The sequence below is a fragment of the Dromaius novaehollandiae genome, chromosome 12 (genome assembly GCF_036370855.1).
Source record: "Dromaius novaehollandiae isolate bDroNov1 chromosome 12, bDroNov1.hap1, whole genome shotgun sequence".
In the NCBI taxonomy this organism is placed as follows: Eukaryota; Metazoa; Chordata; class Aves; order Casuariiformes; family Dromaiidae; genus Dromaius; species Dromaius novaehollandiae.
The window spans coordinates 18708635-18727225 of record NC_088109.1 but is presented as its reverse complement, the minus strand read 5'-3'; the positions used below and the strand labels follow the sequence as shown (position 1 = coordinate 18727225).

Sequence of the window (18591 nt, the reverse complement as noted above, 5' to 3'; positions counted from 1 at the left end):
GCATCCTTCGGTTCATGGCAAGCCCATGTGTTCAGTTTGATATCTCAACCTCCTGGGTCACGTCTAGAAAAAAGGCTAGTCGCTTGGGGTCTTCAGATCTTATTAGATGCACCCTTTAAAAAAAAGGTGCACTGCATGTTGTTCTTAACTGACTATAATTAAAAGGAGGCTTTTTTTATATTAACGGATTTATATCAGAAGCAATGTGGTTGCCATGAAAATGTCATAGTTGCCATTTTTTTCTTTAAGAAGCGCCCCGTTAGAGGTTTACATAATTTAGAGCCTTTGTCGAACTGCAGCAGCGCTGCGGAAGTACAAATGTTTTCAAAATGGAAATGATGAATTCTGTTAAATCCCCCAAGAATTGATGCAAGCTTTCAGAGACCTGGGGTGTTTTTCCAAGGCCAAGAACTGCTGCAGCTAAAAAGCACCTCTTCCCCGGGTGCTATGTTGCAGGATGGCCCTTTGCAGCCAGAGGTAGGAGCAGTAGATAATCTGCACCATGCATAGTGTGGTTGGTGTCTTTTTTCCTTTCTTTCTTTTTTTTTAAATCACTGTTACTTGTTTATTTCCAAGCATCAGCTAGCTCCGTAAGTGATGCCGGTTTAGTTCCCGCGTGGCACCCAGGAGCTGCCCTCGGAGCAGGCAGAGCCGATGTTACCGCCTCTCGCTCGGGGCTGCGCCTAAGGGCAAAGCTCCCCGCAGGCGTTTCGCACGGGGCTGGGGGATTTGCACCACGGCAGCTCGTGTGTCGGCTAGGGCAGGGGAAACACGGCACGTACATCCATCCCCCTAAACGCGGGAGATGCTAAAAACCCGTGTGCCGCTCTAGGGGCTTGTTGCCTTGCTGCGTGTAGAGACCCGCGTGCATGCGCACAGGTTTCCCGTTTGCGTTACGGTAAGGAAACCCCAGCTGTACGTGATGTGGAGAGATCATGGTGGGCACCTCCGCCTGATTTCTGCCTTTTGGATGCTATTGAATTTGCACCGTAATATCTTTCCTTCTGCAGCATCAGGGAATAACAAAGCTGCTTGGTTGGTACTGGAGTTTTTATTACAGTTATTAATTGTGGTAGCTTATAGCAGCCCCGCCAGCCCCCAGAAGCCGTTTACCGTGGAAGCCGTGCACAGTCAGAATGAAAAGCTCACGATAGGCGCTCGTCCTGGTAGGTGCTCAAAGGCCGGCTTTGCGCTCCGCTGTATTAACTCATCCTCCTTCTTCCAACCTCTCCTGCAGATTTAGGGAAATTTTTCCTTTTTTTCCTCCCTCTCTGGATGGACCTCGTGCATTTGCAATTTCAGGAGCGAGCAGCAGAGGCAGTGTTTTTTATTGGAAGATTTAAAGCATGGTGCATGCTGGTTTTCATTTTACTATGACGGGCCTGCAGAAGGCTGTGTTTAGAAAGGGACATACAAAATCTTACTGAGTTCCTAGCAGAAATGTCCTTTGAACAGCCTGCAAAGACTTGCTTGTGTCCCAAGGGTGCTTTTCTAGCAGCATTACCACATCTGAAAATGGTGTCCATGAGGAAAGTGCCATCGACCCGGTTCCTCTAGCATCCTCCTGAGCATCACTCGCTCTTGCACCATTGCTGACAGCAACAGGAGCCCCTCGCTCGTCTCCAACAGGGTAGAGAGAGAGGTTTTTTCAGTCCCCAGGGTTAGCTATTAGCTGGCAACAGCTTTGTCTACATACAAGGGCGAAAATCATAGTTTTATGGCTAGAGACCTGAATCTGGGAATTGGGAAATTTAAAATTATGATTTCTACTAGGCTTATCCACTGGCTTTTATGTGGCTTGGGTCGTATTGCTTTCCCCAGCTGATACAGTGCTTCTCTGCCTGTAAAATGGACATGAAGTTTTTCTTGGTTTCCTGGATGGTTCTTTCTGAAATAAGTGAAGATTAAGTTATTTAAAAGTGTCTAGCATTACCATTGCTACTTTTGGGGGCTATAAATCCCGAAGGACAAAATTCAGGCTGGCCTTTCAGCCCTGCAAGGGAGCCAGCTCTCCTTTCCGGTGTGCTGTTTGGTTATTTGCAACCCAGATGATCACATGCAAACTCCTGGCCACCAAATCTGTAGGACCGATGAGGGTTGTGGAAGGATGGTCCTCCCTTATGGCATCCCTCAGTGCGAAACTAAATCCCTACCTGAGGAGGAAGATGTTGTTCCTTCTTTCTGGCTTCTTTTTGCTGCTGCATTCATCGGAGAGTTGCAGGACTAGAATTGTGTCTCGTCTCCAGCCTGATCCCAAGCTCATTCAGGCCGATGGGAAAAGGCACCAGCAGGGCCTGCCCTGTACAAACACAGTCACTAGAAGGGTCTTGGATGACGGTGCCTTCCCTGACCTCCATGCGGTGTCAAAGCCCACGCGCAAGAGATTGGTAGAGATGGAGGCCAGAGGTGGAGGTCTGAAGACCAACTCCATCCAAGGAGAGAGGTTGAGTGGATACAGGAGGGTTAGAAAACACCGTCTGGTAAATACACGCTCGGGGATTGTGCAGCCTGCTTCTCTTTCTTCATTTCTGCAGGCCTAAAAACGGTGGGAAATACTGCGTGGGTCGCCGAATGAAATTTAAATCGTGCAACACTGAACCGTGCTCGAAGCTGAAGAAGGACTTCCGTGATGAGCAGTGTGCCGACTTCGACGGGAAGCACTTTAACATCAACGGGCTGCCCACGAACGTGCGCTGGGTTCCCAAATACAGCGGAAGTAAGGGAACGGGGGAGGTCAGTTCCCACCCCTTGACTCGGTACGTCGAGGTGATGGCGTTGCAGTAACACGGTTCTGCTTTTCCTCTTTCCCCGCCCCAGTCCTGATGAAGGATCGGTGCAAGTTGTTCTGCCGAGTGGCAGGAAACACGGCGTATTACCAGCTCCGGGACCGCGTCATCGACGGGACGCCCTGCGGCCCCGACACGAACGACATCTGCGTGCAGGGGCTTTGCCGGGTAATCGCTTTCCCTTCTCTTTAGGGAGGGTGAAATGTGAAATCGGTGAAAACTGCAATCGGCTTTGCAAGGCAAAAAGATTGCATTTCTGCGCTTTGCTCCGTCTGGGTGTTTGTGTGCCCTCTGCACGCGGGAGCCCGCAGACAAAGTCCCCAGGTGAGCCCCAAGCGTTGCGAAGCTCTCAGCCGTCCCTGGATTTTCGGAAGAGCTTGGCATGGAGGATGTTTGTAAATCTGCCCTTCATTGCTGAGGAAACCTGAGCCCCAATCCAAATGATGGCTCCTTCTTTGCTCTGCCCTGGGTCTTCTCGGTCAGACCCCAGAAGACTTCGCATTTCCATTTGCAGTTATTTTTCATGCTTTTGTCTGTGGGAGCTTCATCAAGAAGCTTGCTCTAGCTAAGGGCCCCTACCCTGCTCCCAGGCTGGCAGCGCCGTTGGACTCCCCTGCCCCTTGCAGAGCCGACGCAGAAGCTCTCCAGCTTCTTGCAGTATGGGGGAAAGCCAGCTGCCCTTGAGGACACTTCTGTGTGTGGAGAGTAAAGAGTAGGATAACAGCACAAACACAGATACTAATTTCACTTGGGTCACGCGCCGTAGACTGGTGCTGAGCAATGCTGGTAGCTGGCAGTAGAGCCTTGCCTGGTAATACCCATATCCAGCTTTCAAAGATGAAAATGTGGGAGAAGAGCTGCTTCCATTTCGCGAGCAAATACGGTATCCAGGAAGCAGGTAGTAACAAACTGCTTTGGGAAGAAATCCCAGGCAGTCTTAAGGCATTGCCTGGTGCAAGCTGCCGTTCTGATTCTTGCTTTGTCAAAAAGCCTTTTGTTTAAAAATGGTGTGGGATGGCCACACTGTAAATCAGCGAAAAAAAAAATGTGGGGAAGCAAAACGATTTGTCTCCTGGCAGCCTTTTTCGCACAAATCTTTTGTGTGACTTAATCTGGAGATTTGTAAATGCTGTTCTAGTCTGTATTTGCTTGATCTAGCTTTTCACTTCTTCTCTTAAAGCAAGCTGGATGTGATCATGTGCTGAATTCAAAAGCAAGAAGAGACAAATGTGGCGTTTGTGGTGGGGATAATTCTTCGTGCAAAACTATTGCAGGCACGTTTAACACGGTGCATTATGGTAAGAATCTGTTGCTAAAAACTTTATAGAGAAAAATGCAGGTCTATAAAATCCATTATCACACTTAATCTACAAAAACACTGATGTAAAATGCAAAATCCTTCTAGCTATAGCATATTCCATTTTATAACTATTTATGCTATCCCTAAGTGAAAAGTACTGGCTTGTGTAATGTGAGGTAATTTCCCTCATTTCACTTACCCCCATAAAAAGGAAATGAAATGTCTGTGTAATAGCCTTGACTTTCTGTTAAATCTTTTCTAGGCTATAACATTGTGGTCCGCATCCCAGCTGGTGCAACCAACATTGACGTGCGTCAGCACAGTTACTCAGGGAAACCAGAGGATGACAACTACCTGGGTAAGTGACAGTGCATGGTTCAGTCCAGAGTTGTGCTTTGTTTTCTGGTTGTGATGATATTTCTGCTGGCTGTTCTCTGCTAAGGAAGATGAAAAGCTCATTTAAGGAGACATTTCCTTAATGAAAGTGCTTCTCATGTGCCCTACAAACATAATGAGCCGCGTCTTGCTCCATCTCTTTGTGCACGTCCAGCTAATAGGATGGCCGTCCTTGATCCAGAGCTCGAGAGGCTCACAGATTATAAGAAATAACCCCTTAGGGTGTCTCTGGAGCTAGGAAGGATTATCGAACCCGTTCTGCGGTGGGAGCTGAGGCGCAGAGCTGGGAACCAGCCAGACTCCTGAGTTCCCTGGGAATCTCCTAATCACAGACTAATGCGTCTCTGCTGTCACCATCCTCTGGCTGAAGAAATAAATATGCTATACCTAGAAAGACATGTATATACAAACAAATTCAAAGAGGAATTATCTTCTATTCCATTGGGAATAATACTTCTGATTTTACTTAGACTAAGCCCTTCTTGTCTCTGCCAGACAGTGACATCTAATTGTAGCTGCACCAAAGAAGTTGTTTTAATTTAAGCCTAATGATAACTTGGCCTTATCCATTGTACATTCATAATCACCGGTTAATCGGTGGGTATGTCTCCAGAGATGTATGAAAATGTGTTTGCAGTACGATGTAAAATCACTCTGCTGCATGCACATATGCTTTTAGCACGGCCGTGCTTTTTTTCTGCCGTGCTGAGCAGCAATTTACTCTGCAGCGAGTCCTGTGAAGGGCAGGTAGCGAAGGTAATACAGCTGCACTTCACAACCGATTTTGTACCTGCCCAGCAGAAGGCTGGTTTCGCAGTTAAGTGCTGTTTGTGTCCTTAGTCTGTTCTGGCCGTTTGCAGAGCAGGGAACGGGGCTGCGGCCCCTTGGGGTCCGTGGGAGACGGCTGCTGTTTTGGCTCTGTTTTTCTCCTTTCGCGCACCCCTCACCTGGCACCGTTGAGACTGGGGGGGCAGCAATTTTCTTGAGGTGTAGAGCCTTTTTGTGAAACTGCAGCGCAGCAGAAGGAAGCGATGGGCAGTGGTGGCAGCCACTCTGCAAGGCAGTCCACGTGCATACCCACCATTCAGGCACAAATCTGAGAGGGTCCCTGCTTGTCCTTCTCATTCCCAGATTGGGGCTGTGCGAGGTTTTCTGTCCTTGCCCACATGCGGCCCTTCATTTCCAGCTGGGTCACATCATTCTCATGTGTTGAGGTGAGACAAGGGCAGGGCGAGCACCCACGCATCAGTACCACAAAAACCTCACCGAGGTGTGATGGTTTTCCATCCTGGGGGAGAGAGGCATGCTCCATTATTTGATTTTTCTAGGAAAATGGATCTTCCCCGCGCTGTACGTATTCAGACTAGTCCCCCTAGAACAAGCCCCAGAGAACTCAGCTCTTCTTGGAGGGCCTTTAATCTTCTTGGGAAGCAATGAAGTCAAATCTTCTTTAATGTTGCTTTAATATTGCTGGGAAAGCATCTCTTCACATTAGGCCCGAATGAAAGCAAACGAGAAGCGTGCATGTGTCCACTTATTTTGCAGCTCACTGAGTGTGAAATCTTGGGCCCTCAATACTGTGAACCTTGTAGTTGCTTAACAGTTTAGGAGGAATTTGATGTTGTCATCAAGTGCAAGACACATTGCTATTGTAGGAAGATACAGTAAATGGAAAGGAATCTTTTAGCATGCTTTAGTGCTGCCTAATGACATTAAAGCCTCCGCACTATGGAATTTGGCCGAGGATGGAGTCTCCTTTGTGAGTTTTTCTCCATCTCTATGCATTTGCTGCTGTGCAGGGTTTTGCTTCATTATCTCTCCTCGTTCGGTGTAAAACTTTCCTTTTGGTGTTAAGTTTAGATTTTTCGGTGCAGAGGCTTTGTAGTAATGTAGCTGTGATGGGTGAAATGGTGGGGAAACTAACTTAGGAAATTAGCTACATAATCGCATTAGTGTGAAGTTGTGCAGCAGACTGCTGTTTTCAGGAAACTGTGCCTTTTATAAAGCATTTAGGCTTTAAGCCTTCAGTGCTTTCACATACCTTAGATTTGGAATAATAAAAAAGTAAGGGGGGGAGGAGAGACTGAGAGAGAAAGATACTAAGCAAACTCCCTGTAATTATCCGCTGGAAAATGGAAGTTTGGGCAATTAGCTTACGTGGTGGTACCTAGAGCACACCTGGAGGCAATGCAAGTGCCACCCCATCCGCACGGCGGATGTGTACGGCCGCCGGCCCGGCAGGCCTTTCGGGTATCTCCTTGCCCTGGGTTAGGGGTGAACCATTTAGGAACAATTTTCATTTTAATGAGGCTCTCCATTGGTAAAAGGGATGGGGACGATGACTGTAAAGCCTCTGCTGCTCCCTCTCCATCCTTTCTGTTGGAGAGTGCCAGCAGCTTTTTCCACCGAACCCAAGGAAAGGGGCCACTGAGCATGCGTGACCGCTTTATATGTACGTATGAGTTAATTCTGCGTCTTTAGTTCTTGTTTTTTGCACCTACGCAGCCTTATCTAACAGTCAAGGAGACTTTATATTAAATGGAGACTTTGTCGTCAGTATGTTTAAAAGGGAAATCAAAGTTGGGAATGCTGTGATCGAATACAGCGGGTCGGATAATGCTATCGAAAGGATTAATTCTACAGATCGGATCGAGCAAGAAATAACCCTTCAGGTGAAGTATGCGTTGGGCGCGTGGAAGAGCCTGCCGAGCTCTGTCGGGCCGAAAGCGGTGGGCCGCGACGCCTGTCGGTTTACTCTGGCCTTTCTTTTTTTTCCTCCTAGGTCTTATCAGTGGGCAATTTGTACAACCCTGATGTTCGTTATACGTTTAATATCCCCATTGAGGACAAAGCTCAGCAGTTTTACTGGAACGCGTACGGCCCGTGGCAGCCGTGCAGTAAGCTCTGCCAAGGTGGGTGCTCGGCGATGCTTTAGGGACGATGCCGTTTTGTGCCGGATTCACCTGGGCCTCGCGGTGTTGAGAAATACTGCTCCGTTTGCTTTCTCTGAGATTCTCCCGTTCTGGGCTTGATGGTTCCCTGGGCCGTAGTAGTAGATTATCCGTGGTGCCCAGTACCAGCTTGCGAGGTGTAGCGCTGGTCTGGCACTTTTGGTTCAAAGCAGGGGATCTTTACAGCCCCCCGGAGCCAGGTAAGTGCCGCCATCTGATTTGACCGCTTTCCCGTATGCCTGAAATGATGTGTTTTTCTTCTGTGTAGGAGAAAGAAAAAGGAAGCCTGTGTGTACGAGAGAGTCGGATCAGCTCACGGTGTCGGACCAAAGATGTGACCGAATCCCCCAACCTGATCCAATAACTGAGCCTTGTAGCACAGAATGTGAATTAAGGTACGCTCTACTCCATCATGCCTATATATTACATAATATATGTATATATATTACATCATATACGTGTGTGTGTGTGTGTATATATATATATATATATATATATATGTAAATATATATTAAAAAAAAATTTACTCCTCTTTCCTTTCACCTCTTGCCATAATTCCTCTTCTCGGCAACCACTGCTAGATTAAAAAAAAAAAAAAAAGTAAAAGTTGCCTCTTTTGTCAACCAAGGGGGAGTGACATCTCCCAGCTGTATTTTAAGAGAGGCATTTTTCTATATCCTCTGATTTTTCTTCTTGGGCAAAATTAGTGCTAACTGTAAGGAATCTCTCACCTAATGTTGAAAAATATTCCTGTGCAATACAGTGCCAGAAATTCTCCTCTGCCTGGATCAGAAATGCTCGGCACAGTCCCACAGACAGCCCACAAACAGGGAAAAGCATGTGCCCAAAGCAAAAGAGTAACTCAGGCTCGGATTTATCATCAGGTGCTCAAAGCGCAGCCTGGACTTCAGTGCCCAGCTGGGTTGGGGCTGTCCCCGGACACCTCCCAGCGAGTTCATCTCCACTTGCGGTTGGAATTGATGGGACGTCTCCCAAGGAGCCACAACCCATTTTCCTTTAAAAAGCAACCATTTTCCCTTTTTGGAGGGTAAATATGGTGGCATTAAATGGCTGCTGGTGAGGCAGTTTGGGCTGCAGGGTTTTCTGAGAGGTCTCTCTTGCTGTGTTAAATCTGGAGTGAGAACGGCCGGCTCTTTCGTGGCCAGAGCTTGGGTTGTCGCGGTAACAGCCGTTGCCATTGCAACGGGTTGGAAACTTGAGAAGGGAAATGCAAAAGTTTGGAAAGCCATCAGGGATGTAAGGGCTGCCTGTAACTCAGGTGCTGTTGACTCCAAATCCTCTTGATCTTATCCTCCTTCTAGTTTCGCTAACAGAACAGGTTTTCCCCTCCAAGGCACAATATTCCTGGAGTGCTTTGAAGCCACAAAGCATTGGGTTATGCTGGAAACAGTTAAGACTTCCAGTTAGGAACATCTATTCGTTATTTATGTGAATGCCCCGATGTGCGTTATCCGCACGTAGCCCTGAATCCGAGCACCCACGGCGGGCGCGTTGCCGCGGGCTCCCTGCCGCGCGGCGGTGGCTGACGGGCTCTGCTCGGCCGCCCCTCAGGTGGCACGTGGCGAGGAGGAGCGAGTGCACTGCCCAGTGCGGCCTGGGCTACCGCACGCTGGAGATCTACTGCTCCAAGTACAACCGGCTGGAGGGGAAGACGGAGAAGGTGGACGACCGCTTCTGCAGCAGCCAGCCCAAGCCGAGCACAAGGGAGAAGTGCACGGGAGAATGCAACGTGGGAGGCTGGCGGTACTCGGCCTGGACAGAGGTAAGGGGCGCTTGGGTCTCCTGCACGCGTGACCTCTCTGAGGACACTCTCAGGTTGCGAAGTCTGTAAATGGCCTGTAAAACATGGCCACGGTGCTTTCGTTGCCTTTTCTTGAGGATGCTAGTCCAAGTCAGCCGCACACTCCTTATTTTCCACTGTGATGAATTTATGCTTTTAACTATCCTGACATTGGTCTTCATCATGCTAAGGCCACTTGGCCATCTTCTCCCCTACAACCTAGCCACGCGGCTGGCAGTCCTGGCGTCAGCGAGGACGTGTTGCCATCGGTGGAGAAGCTTTGAAATGTGTTTTCTTTATGCTTTTTAGCAGAAAGCTTTTCAATGCCCAATAATATTCCGGAGGGCAAAGGTGGCACCAAGGGAACAGTGAGACTAGGGCTTTCCGGAACGAACGTGGTGAGGGAGGGGAGGCTGGTTAGAGGCAAGCCAAATGTCGCAAGTGGAATTAACCTCTCCTAAAATGTGAACGCGGCAACAGCTGTTTGGGGGAACTGGAGGGCAACATGTGGAAAAGCAGTAAGAGGGTTATAACCTGAAATGAATCTGTGAAACTCATTGCCACAAGATATTATTAAGCTTAGCGAGATTGGATTTTTAAAGGAATATATAAAGTAACAGCCGGTTACTTGAAGTATAAATTGTTCTTCCAGAGGTTTTCTGCATTCTCTTCTAAAATAATTCTCTTTGTAGTACCAGCTGTAAGACGAGATAAGGAAATAAATGGGCTCTTGGCCTGCGATAGGATGGCAGAATGTGTTTACTTAGTTTATCTTCTTTCAAGTGCTCTAAAAGCTGTGGCGGGGGCACGCGGCGGCGGCGAGCCATGTGTGTTAACACCTACAACGACGTCCTGGACGACAGTAAATGCAGTCAGCAGGAGAAGCTGACGGTGCAGCGGTGCAGCGACTTCTTGTGCCCGCAGTGGAAAACCGGCGACTGGTCCGAGGTAGGTGTTGCTCGCCAGCTGGGACCCACGGCATGATGCCTCGAACCCTGGTGCACTGATCCTGCAAAGAAACCCTCTGTTTTCCTGCTCATCCGTAAACAGGGCGCACTGCAATTAGTACCAGTTTGTTTTCTTTGTACAGCCTGAGGGCCATGCCCCAGGGCACCCACTGCACCTCTCCTGGCTGTTTAGTGCTGTCATCTCCTCTGCTGCTAGCTGGAGTCCTTTGCTCCTTCATAATGCAACAAAAACTGCGTTAATAGACTTTTTTCCCACAGCAGGGCCGAGGATTTAGGAGAATGTTCTTCAAAAGCTGCTCTTCATCTTTGTGGCCAAATAGCTCTCATTTTTGTGCATTGCATCCTGTTAGGAAATAATGAAAGAAATTAAGGGGAAATGGGGACTGTTAACTGACTGTTGTTCCCAGCAAAATATCTCTATTCCGGTTCCAGCTCCTAAGAGCATGAGCCGTTCAGTGGCGGTGGAAGAGGTGCTTGCAGCCTGTGGGAGCTGCAAGATCTTTATCGCATGCTCTCCAAGGGCAGCGAGTTTGCTCTATTTTTGCGAGCCTTCGTCACCCTGTTGCACCCTGCTAAAGCCCTGGCAGGCAGTGCTAAGGCTTTGCTCCGTGTCCCACAGATATAGCAAGTTGCTAGAAGTTGAAGTAGTCACAAGAAGCAGATTATATCTGCCTCGGCGTGGAGGAAGGCACTGCCACGCTCTGTCTCCTGGCCATCCCGCTTTGCACTTATGTTTGCTCTGCTTTTCTCCGTTGCCTTTGGCGTGTCTGAAGAAGTGCTAGGGGCATGGTTTGAAAAGGGTAATGAAAATAGCCATGAAGCCATCAGAGCTGCATCAGAGTACATGGGCCTTGACCTTCTTGAAGCACCATTAAACCAGGCTTAGACCAGGATTTAGCCACTGGTCAAGTTTTCTGCAAATAAAGAGCCGTCATGGTCTCGCTTCGTCCTTGCTATCGTTTCCCAAACTGGCTGTTTTCCACACTCTGCTCTGTGCTGTGGACCAATTCCTGCGAGGCAAGCCCCTGTCTTGGGAAAGTGCTCACGTGTTTTCCAGCACACGTGGTCGTTAGTTAACGACCCGCCTCTCGGCACCGGTTTCCAAGTGGTTGTTTGCAGCAGGGCTGTTCGTAAGCGGCTGGGCAGGCGCTCAGCTGGCAGCGCTCGCCTCCTCCGCCGGCGCCGCTGAGCCTGTGCTTTGCTCCTCGCAGTGCCTGGTCACCTGCGGGAAGGGGCATAAACATCGCCAGACCTGGTGCCAGTTCGGCGAAGATCGGTTAAACGACAGGTTTTGCGATCCCGAAACGAAGCCGGAGTCGGTGCAGAGCTGTCAGCAGCAGGAGTGTGCGTCGTGGCAAGTAGGACCCTGGGGGCAGGTACCGAAAAGCCGCCGTTTTCTCCCCGTTCTGGTGTGACGTGGGCTGCCGGTGTCGCGGGTGCTGCCAAGAGGCCTGCCGTAACCATTTCATCTCGACTCAGTGGCATAACTGTGTTAATTGATTTGCACACAAAAACAACCCTCTGTTCGCCCGAGTTCAGCATATGGGCAGCAGTACCAGTACCTGCCCTCTGTGCTAAATTTAATCTGTGTCACACTAAATTGGCCGTGATTTTCAAAAAAAAAAAAAAAAAAAAAAAAAGAAAGGGTTTCCAAGGTTTTGCTCCTAAATCCATATTTAGGCACTTAAAGACATGCCCTAATTTTCACAAAAAGCTGCTCCCATTGAATAGCTGTTGTTTCTAATTTTGCTGTTGTTTCCAATTTATGGGTTTATAGGGTTTTCTTTTTTAATGTTAAAATACCAATTGCTCGTTTCTTCCAGAGTGTTCTGGCATCTTGTTTTCAACAAAGCTGTTAACTGTTGGCTTGAAAAATCAGCAGCAAACCCAGAGCAGTTGTCCCAACCAGACTTATTGCCCATCAGCAAAACTATTCATTAGCTGGTTGTGCTACTGTGGGTTTCAACAGCTAGTTTTAAAGTAAGATATGATGCAGTTTCTACCAAACCGTAATTCACTATGTTCAGAAGAGTAAATCGTTTAAATGTTCACACTTTTGTACCTGAGGACAAGAAGTGAAGCGTGCAAGGCTCTGATGGGAGCAGTGGATTAAAACTTTGACCTAATTTGAAGCTGAAATGCTTGAAGTGGAGAGAAACCAGAAGGAAGGATGGATTTTATTTGCACTGTTCTTGCTGCATGCTCGGCTAGGCTGATTAATACTTTCTAAATGAAACGGCTGCTCAGACCCCGGCCCTTTCCTCCTGTCTTTCCTCTCCCAGTGCACGGTGACCTGTGGACAAGGCTACCAGATGAGGGCCGTCAAGTGTGTGGTAGGCACCTACTTGTCGGTGGTGGATGATAATGAGTGTAACGCTGCAACCAGGCCAACAGACACCCAGGTAAATACTGTTATCCCCATCTCCATCTTCTGTTCTCGCGCCCCCAGGCACGAGCAGCTTTTCCTCTTAACCGATTGTCCCTGCTGCTAGGGGATCAATGCTCTTGAGAGTGCTCTCGAGTATCAGTGGGTCAGATCTTCACCGTGGGATATAAATCACTGCCGCGCTCTCAGCTTGCGGGGAGCGGCGGCAGTCGGCCCCGGTGAGGATGCAGGTGGCCCCGTGGCCTGTGCCAGCGGGTCTCAGCGGAGCTGCTGGACGGCCCGTTCGGTGCGTGCCTTCCTGGCGGCTGAGCTGGCAGCGAGCAGGGCGTGCGGGGTGCGTTCGTGACAACTGGGGACAGCTTTTGAGACTGTGCTCCCTGGAGCGGTGCTCGAGGTTTGGTATGTCTGTTGCACGCTGTTTCGGATGTCTGAGCCCCAGCATGTTTCCCAGCAACTCCTGAGCGCGTAGGGCATCCTCTAGAAGGGGTGGATGCTTCTGCACCATCCCTGGGGTAAGCCAGCGTGTTTGGAGGCATCCAAGCTGCAGCTTCGCAGGGGCGTCTAGGAGGCCTGCGGCAAAGGCCCACGTGGAGCAAGGGGAGATGAGGCTCTGCTCCATGGTCCTTCTGCCTAGAGGCGACCAAGTGGTAGCTCTGTGGCGCAGGAGGCGGTGGAACTGCTTCTCAGCACAGAGCGAGCCCCCCAGCCCGCTCCAAAGGGAGCTCAGGAGCGCTGAACAGCATGGCTCTTCTCCAGCTGTGCCTGGCCAGGAGAGCACCATCTCCTCCTTCACTTCATTTTCATTCCTTAAGCAGCAGAGCTGTTAAAATTAAGGTTATTACTACCTGTCAGAGAGGCGCAGCACCGTGTCCCATTTTGGTAGAGGTGGGATAGAAATACCAAGAGCACCAACAACTTCTCAGTGGGATGGAGAACCTGAGGATGTACTTGTGGAGTTCCCACCAGACCCTCTCTGAAGTTAACCTTGCTCTCCTAAGCACCAGATGGCCAAAAAGGCAATGGACAGCTTGTCATAAGGGCATCAAGACCTCTTGGGATAAAGACTGCCTTTGATTATGGTTAGCTCCAGTCATAGGATGGGTTGTATGAGGGGCTGTGCAGGTTCAGAACTAAAGCCGGTCCTAAGAGCTCATGAGCTAAGTAAACAGTAATGGATGGATATAGGAAGACAGACAGAGAGGATGAGGATAAGATGGGACAGTATTTGCTAGCGCAATAGGCTGGGATATCAGTGCAGCAGACACCTCCTTTGGGCTTGCACTGGGTCTAGACGCTTGGCTGCAGCACTGTTGCTGTGTGATGCTAATGACAGCTAGGGCCTGTTGTTTCTCACATGCTGGATGTGCCAACATAGTATATGTTCCAGCTCCAGTCCTAGCTACAACCCCTCTGGGCTGATAAATTGAGAAATATTGGACATCCTTTGCAAATTTACTGAAGAGGCTTTCCGTGCTGGGTTTTCTTGTATTTGGAAGCAAACTCTCTGCAGGTGTAAATTCCCATTGCAAGCCCATGTGTCCCATGGCGTCTGAAGGAGTTAAATAAAACAGAATATTACCATCTATCTGTCATCTGGGGAAGTCGTAATGCTGACGCTCTGCTAAGCTTCGGTCTTGCATGACTTCACAGAGTTTAACTAAGGCCAGGATACTTAGGAAAAGGCTGTTTTTCCCATGTATGGAGATCCACTGCACTGTAGTCAAGGGGTAACAAACCCACTTGTCATCAACCGTTGTTCAGCATGCACATCTCCTGTGTAAGTAAAACGATAGTAATGTGGAAATCATTTATGCCACTTGTCAGGAGCCGGTCTCTCCTTTACAGTGGAGATCAGTATTAATTTCCTCTTTTTGGCAACAAGTAGGCTCGTGGAGTAAAGTTATGGCTATTCATTATTGCTGTTGCCATACCTCCAGGGAGATCCAGACAGGACCAAAGCCCTCCTGTTAGGCACTGTACCGATGCCAAACAGGACGGTTTGCCTGTCCCAAAAACGTTGAAGGGTTTTGGGTGAGGGGAAGATCAGCCAGTAGATGTGGGCAGTCTGGGGGGCTGCAGGGAATCGAGGGGCTGCCACCAGCCAGCATGCTGAGCAGCAGTCTCAGCACCTCAGCAACAAAACCATTAATAACTGGGCTGCAGGAAGGAAGGTTAAGGGAGCTTTGAAGGGAGGCAAAGGTGCTGCTTCATAGATATGTGGTCCTACTCTCTTATTGAAGTTTCATCTTTTGCCTCAGGACGTCTGGTTGTGATGCATGGAGGTGTCGTATGGGTATGGGGATCCCCATTTTAGACTTCCTAGTAAGCCAAAAGACCACTGAAGTTCTGCATGTGAAGCCCTTAGATCTGTTAATAGCAAAATTTGCTGATTCCCCCTGAGGATGCAAGGAGAAAGCCTGCCAAAACACAAATGAACAGCATGCAGGTCGCAGATTTTCAAGGCATTGTGTATTGTTCATAGTTAGACTGAGGAGATGGCTTACCTGAAACATCTGCAAAGTCTTTCTGGTCTGCTTTATTTTCCTCCTTTACCTCATGTATTTCACTTACAGGACTGCGAAATAGCAGCGTGTCCTCCCCATCCAAATAGTCCCGAAGCCAAGAGATCCATATCAGGCGTTCACAGGACGCAGTGGAGATTTGGATCCTGGACACCGGTAAGTGTGTGTTGTAATGCTTTCAGGATTATTTTACAGTAGACGCTGTGATATTTTTAAGTGCATTTGACCAGCTTTGTACTCCAACGCCCTTGCAATATATAATGAGAAACTTTCTAGCGGACTTGCTTGTTGCTCTTTCCTAGTGCTCAGCGACGTGTGGGAAAGGTACCAGGATGCGATACGTCAGCTGCCGTGATGACCAGGGCTCGGTGGCCGATGAATCCGCTTGCTTCCACCTCCCAAAGCCGTCGGCCACGGAAGTGTGCACCGTGACGCCGTGCGGGCAGTGGAAGGCCTTGGAGTGGAGCTCCGTAAGCATCGCGCTCCCCGGTGCAGGGGAGCCGGGTAGACCTCGTTGCTGGAAAAATATTTCAGCGGTCTGTTACATTTGCCTGTTTGAAAGGGGGGAGCTCCAGGTTTTCAGCTGTTCTGTGTTAGCAATAACTGCCTGTGTGTTTTTCGAAGCTGGAAAAGTGACCGTGTCTCCTTTTTCCCACTGTAACGCAGTGCTCAGTGACTTGTGGTCAAGGTAAGGCAACGCGACAAGTGATCTGCATCAATTACAGTGACCAGCTGGTGGACAGAAGCGAATGCGATCCGGATGACCTGCCCGCCACCGAGCAAGACTGCTCCATGTCTCCTTGTCATCCAAACAGCCACGACTACGGCAGGCCCATCCACCCTTTCCTCTACCCGGACCATCGGCTCAAGCTGCAGCCGGGAGGCAGCCCGAACCGAAACCGCGCGCACGTGCCAGGAGGCAATCAGTGGAGGATTGGCCCCTGGGGTGCTGTGAGTGCCCCCATTTTTCTTATTTCTGCTTATTCCTTTCTGGGCAAATTCTGGCTTTTTTGATGTCACTGTGCAGGGAAAGGAGGGAGCCTTTCATTGCTCTGCCCACGCGAGTAAGCGTTGCGGCGGGGCGCAGGTTGGCTTCTCATTCCCCTCGTGCTTCGCTGAGACTCTCCGGGCAGGCAGCTGATGGCATCGTTTTCCGAGGCGATGGCCAAACTCCGCTCCTTGGCCGTCTCCCGGGACATTTACAACCGCACAGTGCTGTTGCCAAAGCACAGCAGAGCCTCAGTGCCAGCTCCTCTCCCCCCACCGGGGCTTGAAACGCTTTATCACACAAGTCCCTGAAGGGCATTAAGCACGAATGCAGTGTTAAACACTGGAGCGAAGGCAGTGGGGATTACTCACCTGCTTAAAACTGCGCGTGTTTATTTTCTTTGCTTAGTCAGCACCTAAGTCATTGCACTACTATTGCTGATAGCCAGGGTTTGAAGTTAATAATGCCTGTTGGCTGCGTTGAGCTCCTAGCCGTGCGTTCCCACGGTGTGCCGCCCTGGGAAGGAGCCGGGAACGCACCGTTATTCCCGGGCTCAAAGCAGCGGTGGGCAATTGTGTCTTCCAGTGCTCCAGCACGTGCGCGGGGGGCTTCCAGCGGCGCGTCGTGGTGTGCCAGGACGAAAACGGGTACACGGCGGACGACTGCGATGAGAAAACCAAGCCCATGGAGCAGAGGTCGTGCGAATCTGGCCCCTGCCCGCAGTGGGCTTACGGCAACTGGGGGGAGGTGAGCGCAGCCTTGGTCCTCTTCTCCCTGCGCGGGGGACAGTTTTCAGTAGCGGGTGGCTGAAAAATGGGAGAAGAGGGGGGATTTCGGTGACGTTTGTTAGAAAGACTGGAGCATGAAAGGTGGCTTCTGATCAACGAGTGAACCCTAGCAGCTGCTTGATGTTGTTTTCAGTTCTGTTTGTCATGGAAAAAAGTTGTTCCTAGGCAAAAGTAAATTCTCCAAAAGTGTGGGTTTTTTCTTTTTTTCTTTTTTAAGAGAAGTCTATTTTAACTGAAGGCCTTTTTTATTAAAAGCGCCGCTCCCTTCAGAAAATTTATCTGAGACAAGTGATTACAGATGTTAACCTCTGATATTATGCCGGGCTGGACAATATCATTGTCAAGCAGGACAAGTAACTCTGGGAGGCGAGAAACCGGAACGGCTGGTGGGACGTTGGAGGCTCGTGTGCTGTTTGGGGGGACCTGGCTGGTTCACAACAGTGTAGCCACTGGGTCTGGAGAGGTGCTAGTGCTTAGAGCAGTATTTTAGCTGCCAAAATTGTAATTCCCGTGTCCTCTGCCGACTTGCAGTGCACAAAGCCATGCGGGGCAGGGACAAGAACACGGCTGGTGGTGTGTCAGCGCCCAAATGGAGAAAGGTTTACAGATCTGAGCTGTGAAATCCTTGACAAGCCGCCGGACAGAGAGCAGTGCAATGTGCAGGACTGTCCTAGAGATGCCGCCTGGAGCGCTGGTCCTTGGAGCTCGGTACGGCCATAAACTCTTTCTCTTTGTGAACCGTTTTTGGATGTTCCGTAACAACAGATTTAAGTTGCTTCAAAACAAGGTGCTAATGCTTCGTGTCTTAAAACTGCACTTAAAGAGGATTCTTGACAATATGTTCAGAATAGCGCCTGTTCAGGAAGGGCTTACGCTAGGGGAGCTCAAGTCCTTTAATTTGAAAGGCACTTTCTGCTAAGTAACCAGCTCTGTCCGTTTTGCGACACTGCAAGCGCTATGCGTTGTGACTCTTGGTTCTGACTGAGTTCTTTGCATATGGATTTAAACCTGGCATTTAAGCAGTACGTGTCAACTGAAGTTAAATCGTACTGATACTTAATGGTGATACTGCACTGTGCACCTACTGGTTTACAGGTTGCATGTTCTCTGCCAAAAACAAGATGACAGGGGGAAATTCGTACTAAATTGCATCAACTCACAAGCATGTACAAGTGCGTATAGATGTGTGTGTCTTCCTGCACATACGTCTATATAGAAACAGATGCACGTTCATGCCCGTGCTAACATGTAGCTGTATTTCTATTCCCATGTAAAACGCGAGGGGGATGTACTGTGCCGAGGCACCGGTAAGCTGTTCTCATGCATTTCTCTGGTTCTGGGCAGTTTGTGTCTGGCCTGATCTCCAGCTGCTGCTTTAGACATCATTAAATCAGCAAGGGATCAGCGGGGTGTAGGAAGGCTTAAAACCGTGAGCGTTTCCCGATCACGGAGCCGGGGAGGTTGAAAACGCCGCGTTGCCGCCGGAGGAGCCCGCTGCAGGGAGACGCTCTTCGGGCGGCCGGGGAGGGCAGAGCGGCCGGGCGCAGGGGGTCCGGGCTGTCGTGTTGCACCCGCAGCTCCGAAACGCTCCCTGCTGACGCGAGTGCAACGCGGGGCGCTTCCCGAGGGGGCGAAAACCACGGACGTGCCGCTTTTGGAGTGGCCTTCAAACAAACGGCGAGCTTTAGTGTATATTTTGTTATAA

At 49.6% G+C, this 18591-nt stretch overlaps 1 protein-coding gene across 5 annotated transcripts in view; it reads left to right on the top strand.

The window, feature by feature from the left end:
• Window positions 1-18591, top strand: part of ADAMTS9 (ADAM metallopeptidase with thrombospondin type 1 motif 9) — an 83142-nt gene that overhangs the window by 30631 nt on the left and 33920 nt on the right. For all 5 annotated transcript variants that reach the window (XR_003260722.2, XM_026109967.2, XM_064519140.1 and 2 more), the window contains 16 exons: window positions 2535-2716; window positions 2818-2954; window positions 3967-4084; window positions 4349-4444; window positions 6988-7154; window positions 7265-7394; window positions 7702-7828; window positions 9006-9216; window positions 10018-10182; window positions 11414-11578; window positions 12485-12604; window positions 15162-15266; window positions 15413-15580; window positions 15777-16061; window positions 16684-16845; window positions 17418-17594. Coding sequence is in view for 4 of the 5 variants with exons in the window: in XM_026109967.2 (XP_025965752.2) it covers window positions 2535-2716; window positions 2818-2954; window positions 3967-4084; window positions 4349-4444; window positions 6988-7154; window positions 7265-7394; window positions 7702-7828; window positions 9006-9216; window positions 10018-10182; window positions 11414-11578; window positions 12485-12604; window positions 15162-15266; window positions 15413-15580; window positions 15777-16061; window positions 16684-16845; window positions 17418-17594 (2515 nt within the window). In the remaining variant the exon portion in view is untranslated. The remainder of the gene's footprint in view (window positions 1-2534; window positions 2717-2817; window positions 2955-3966; window positions 4085-4348; window positions 4445-6987; window positions 7155-7264; window positions 7395-7701; window positions 7829-9005; window positions 9217-10017; window positions 10183-11413; window positions 11579-12484; window positions 12605-15161; window positions 15267-15412; window positions 15581-15776; window positions 16062-16683; window positions 16846-17417; window positions 17595-18591) is intronic.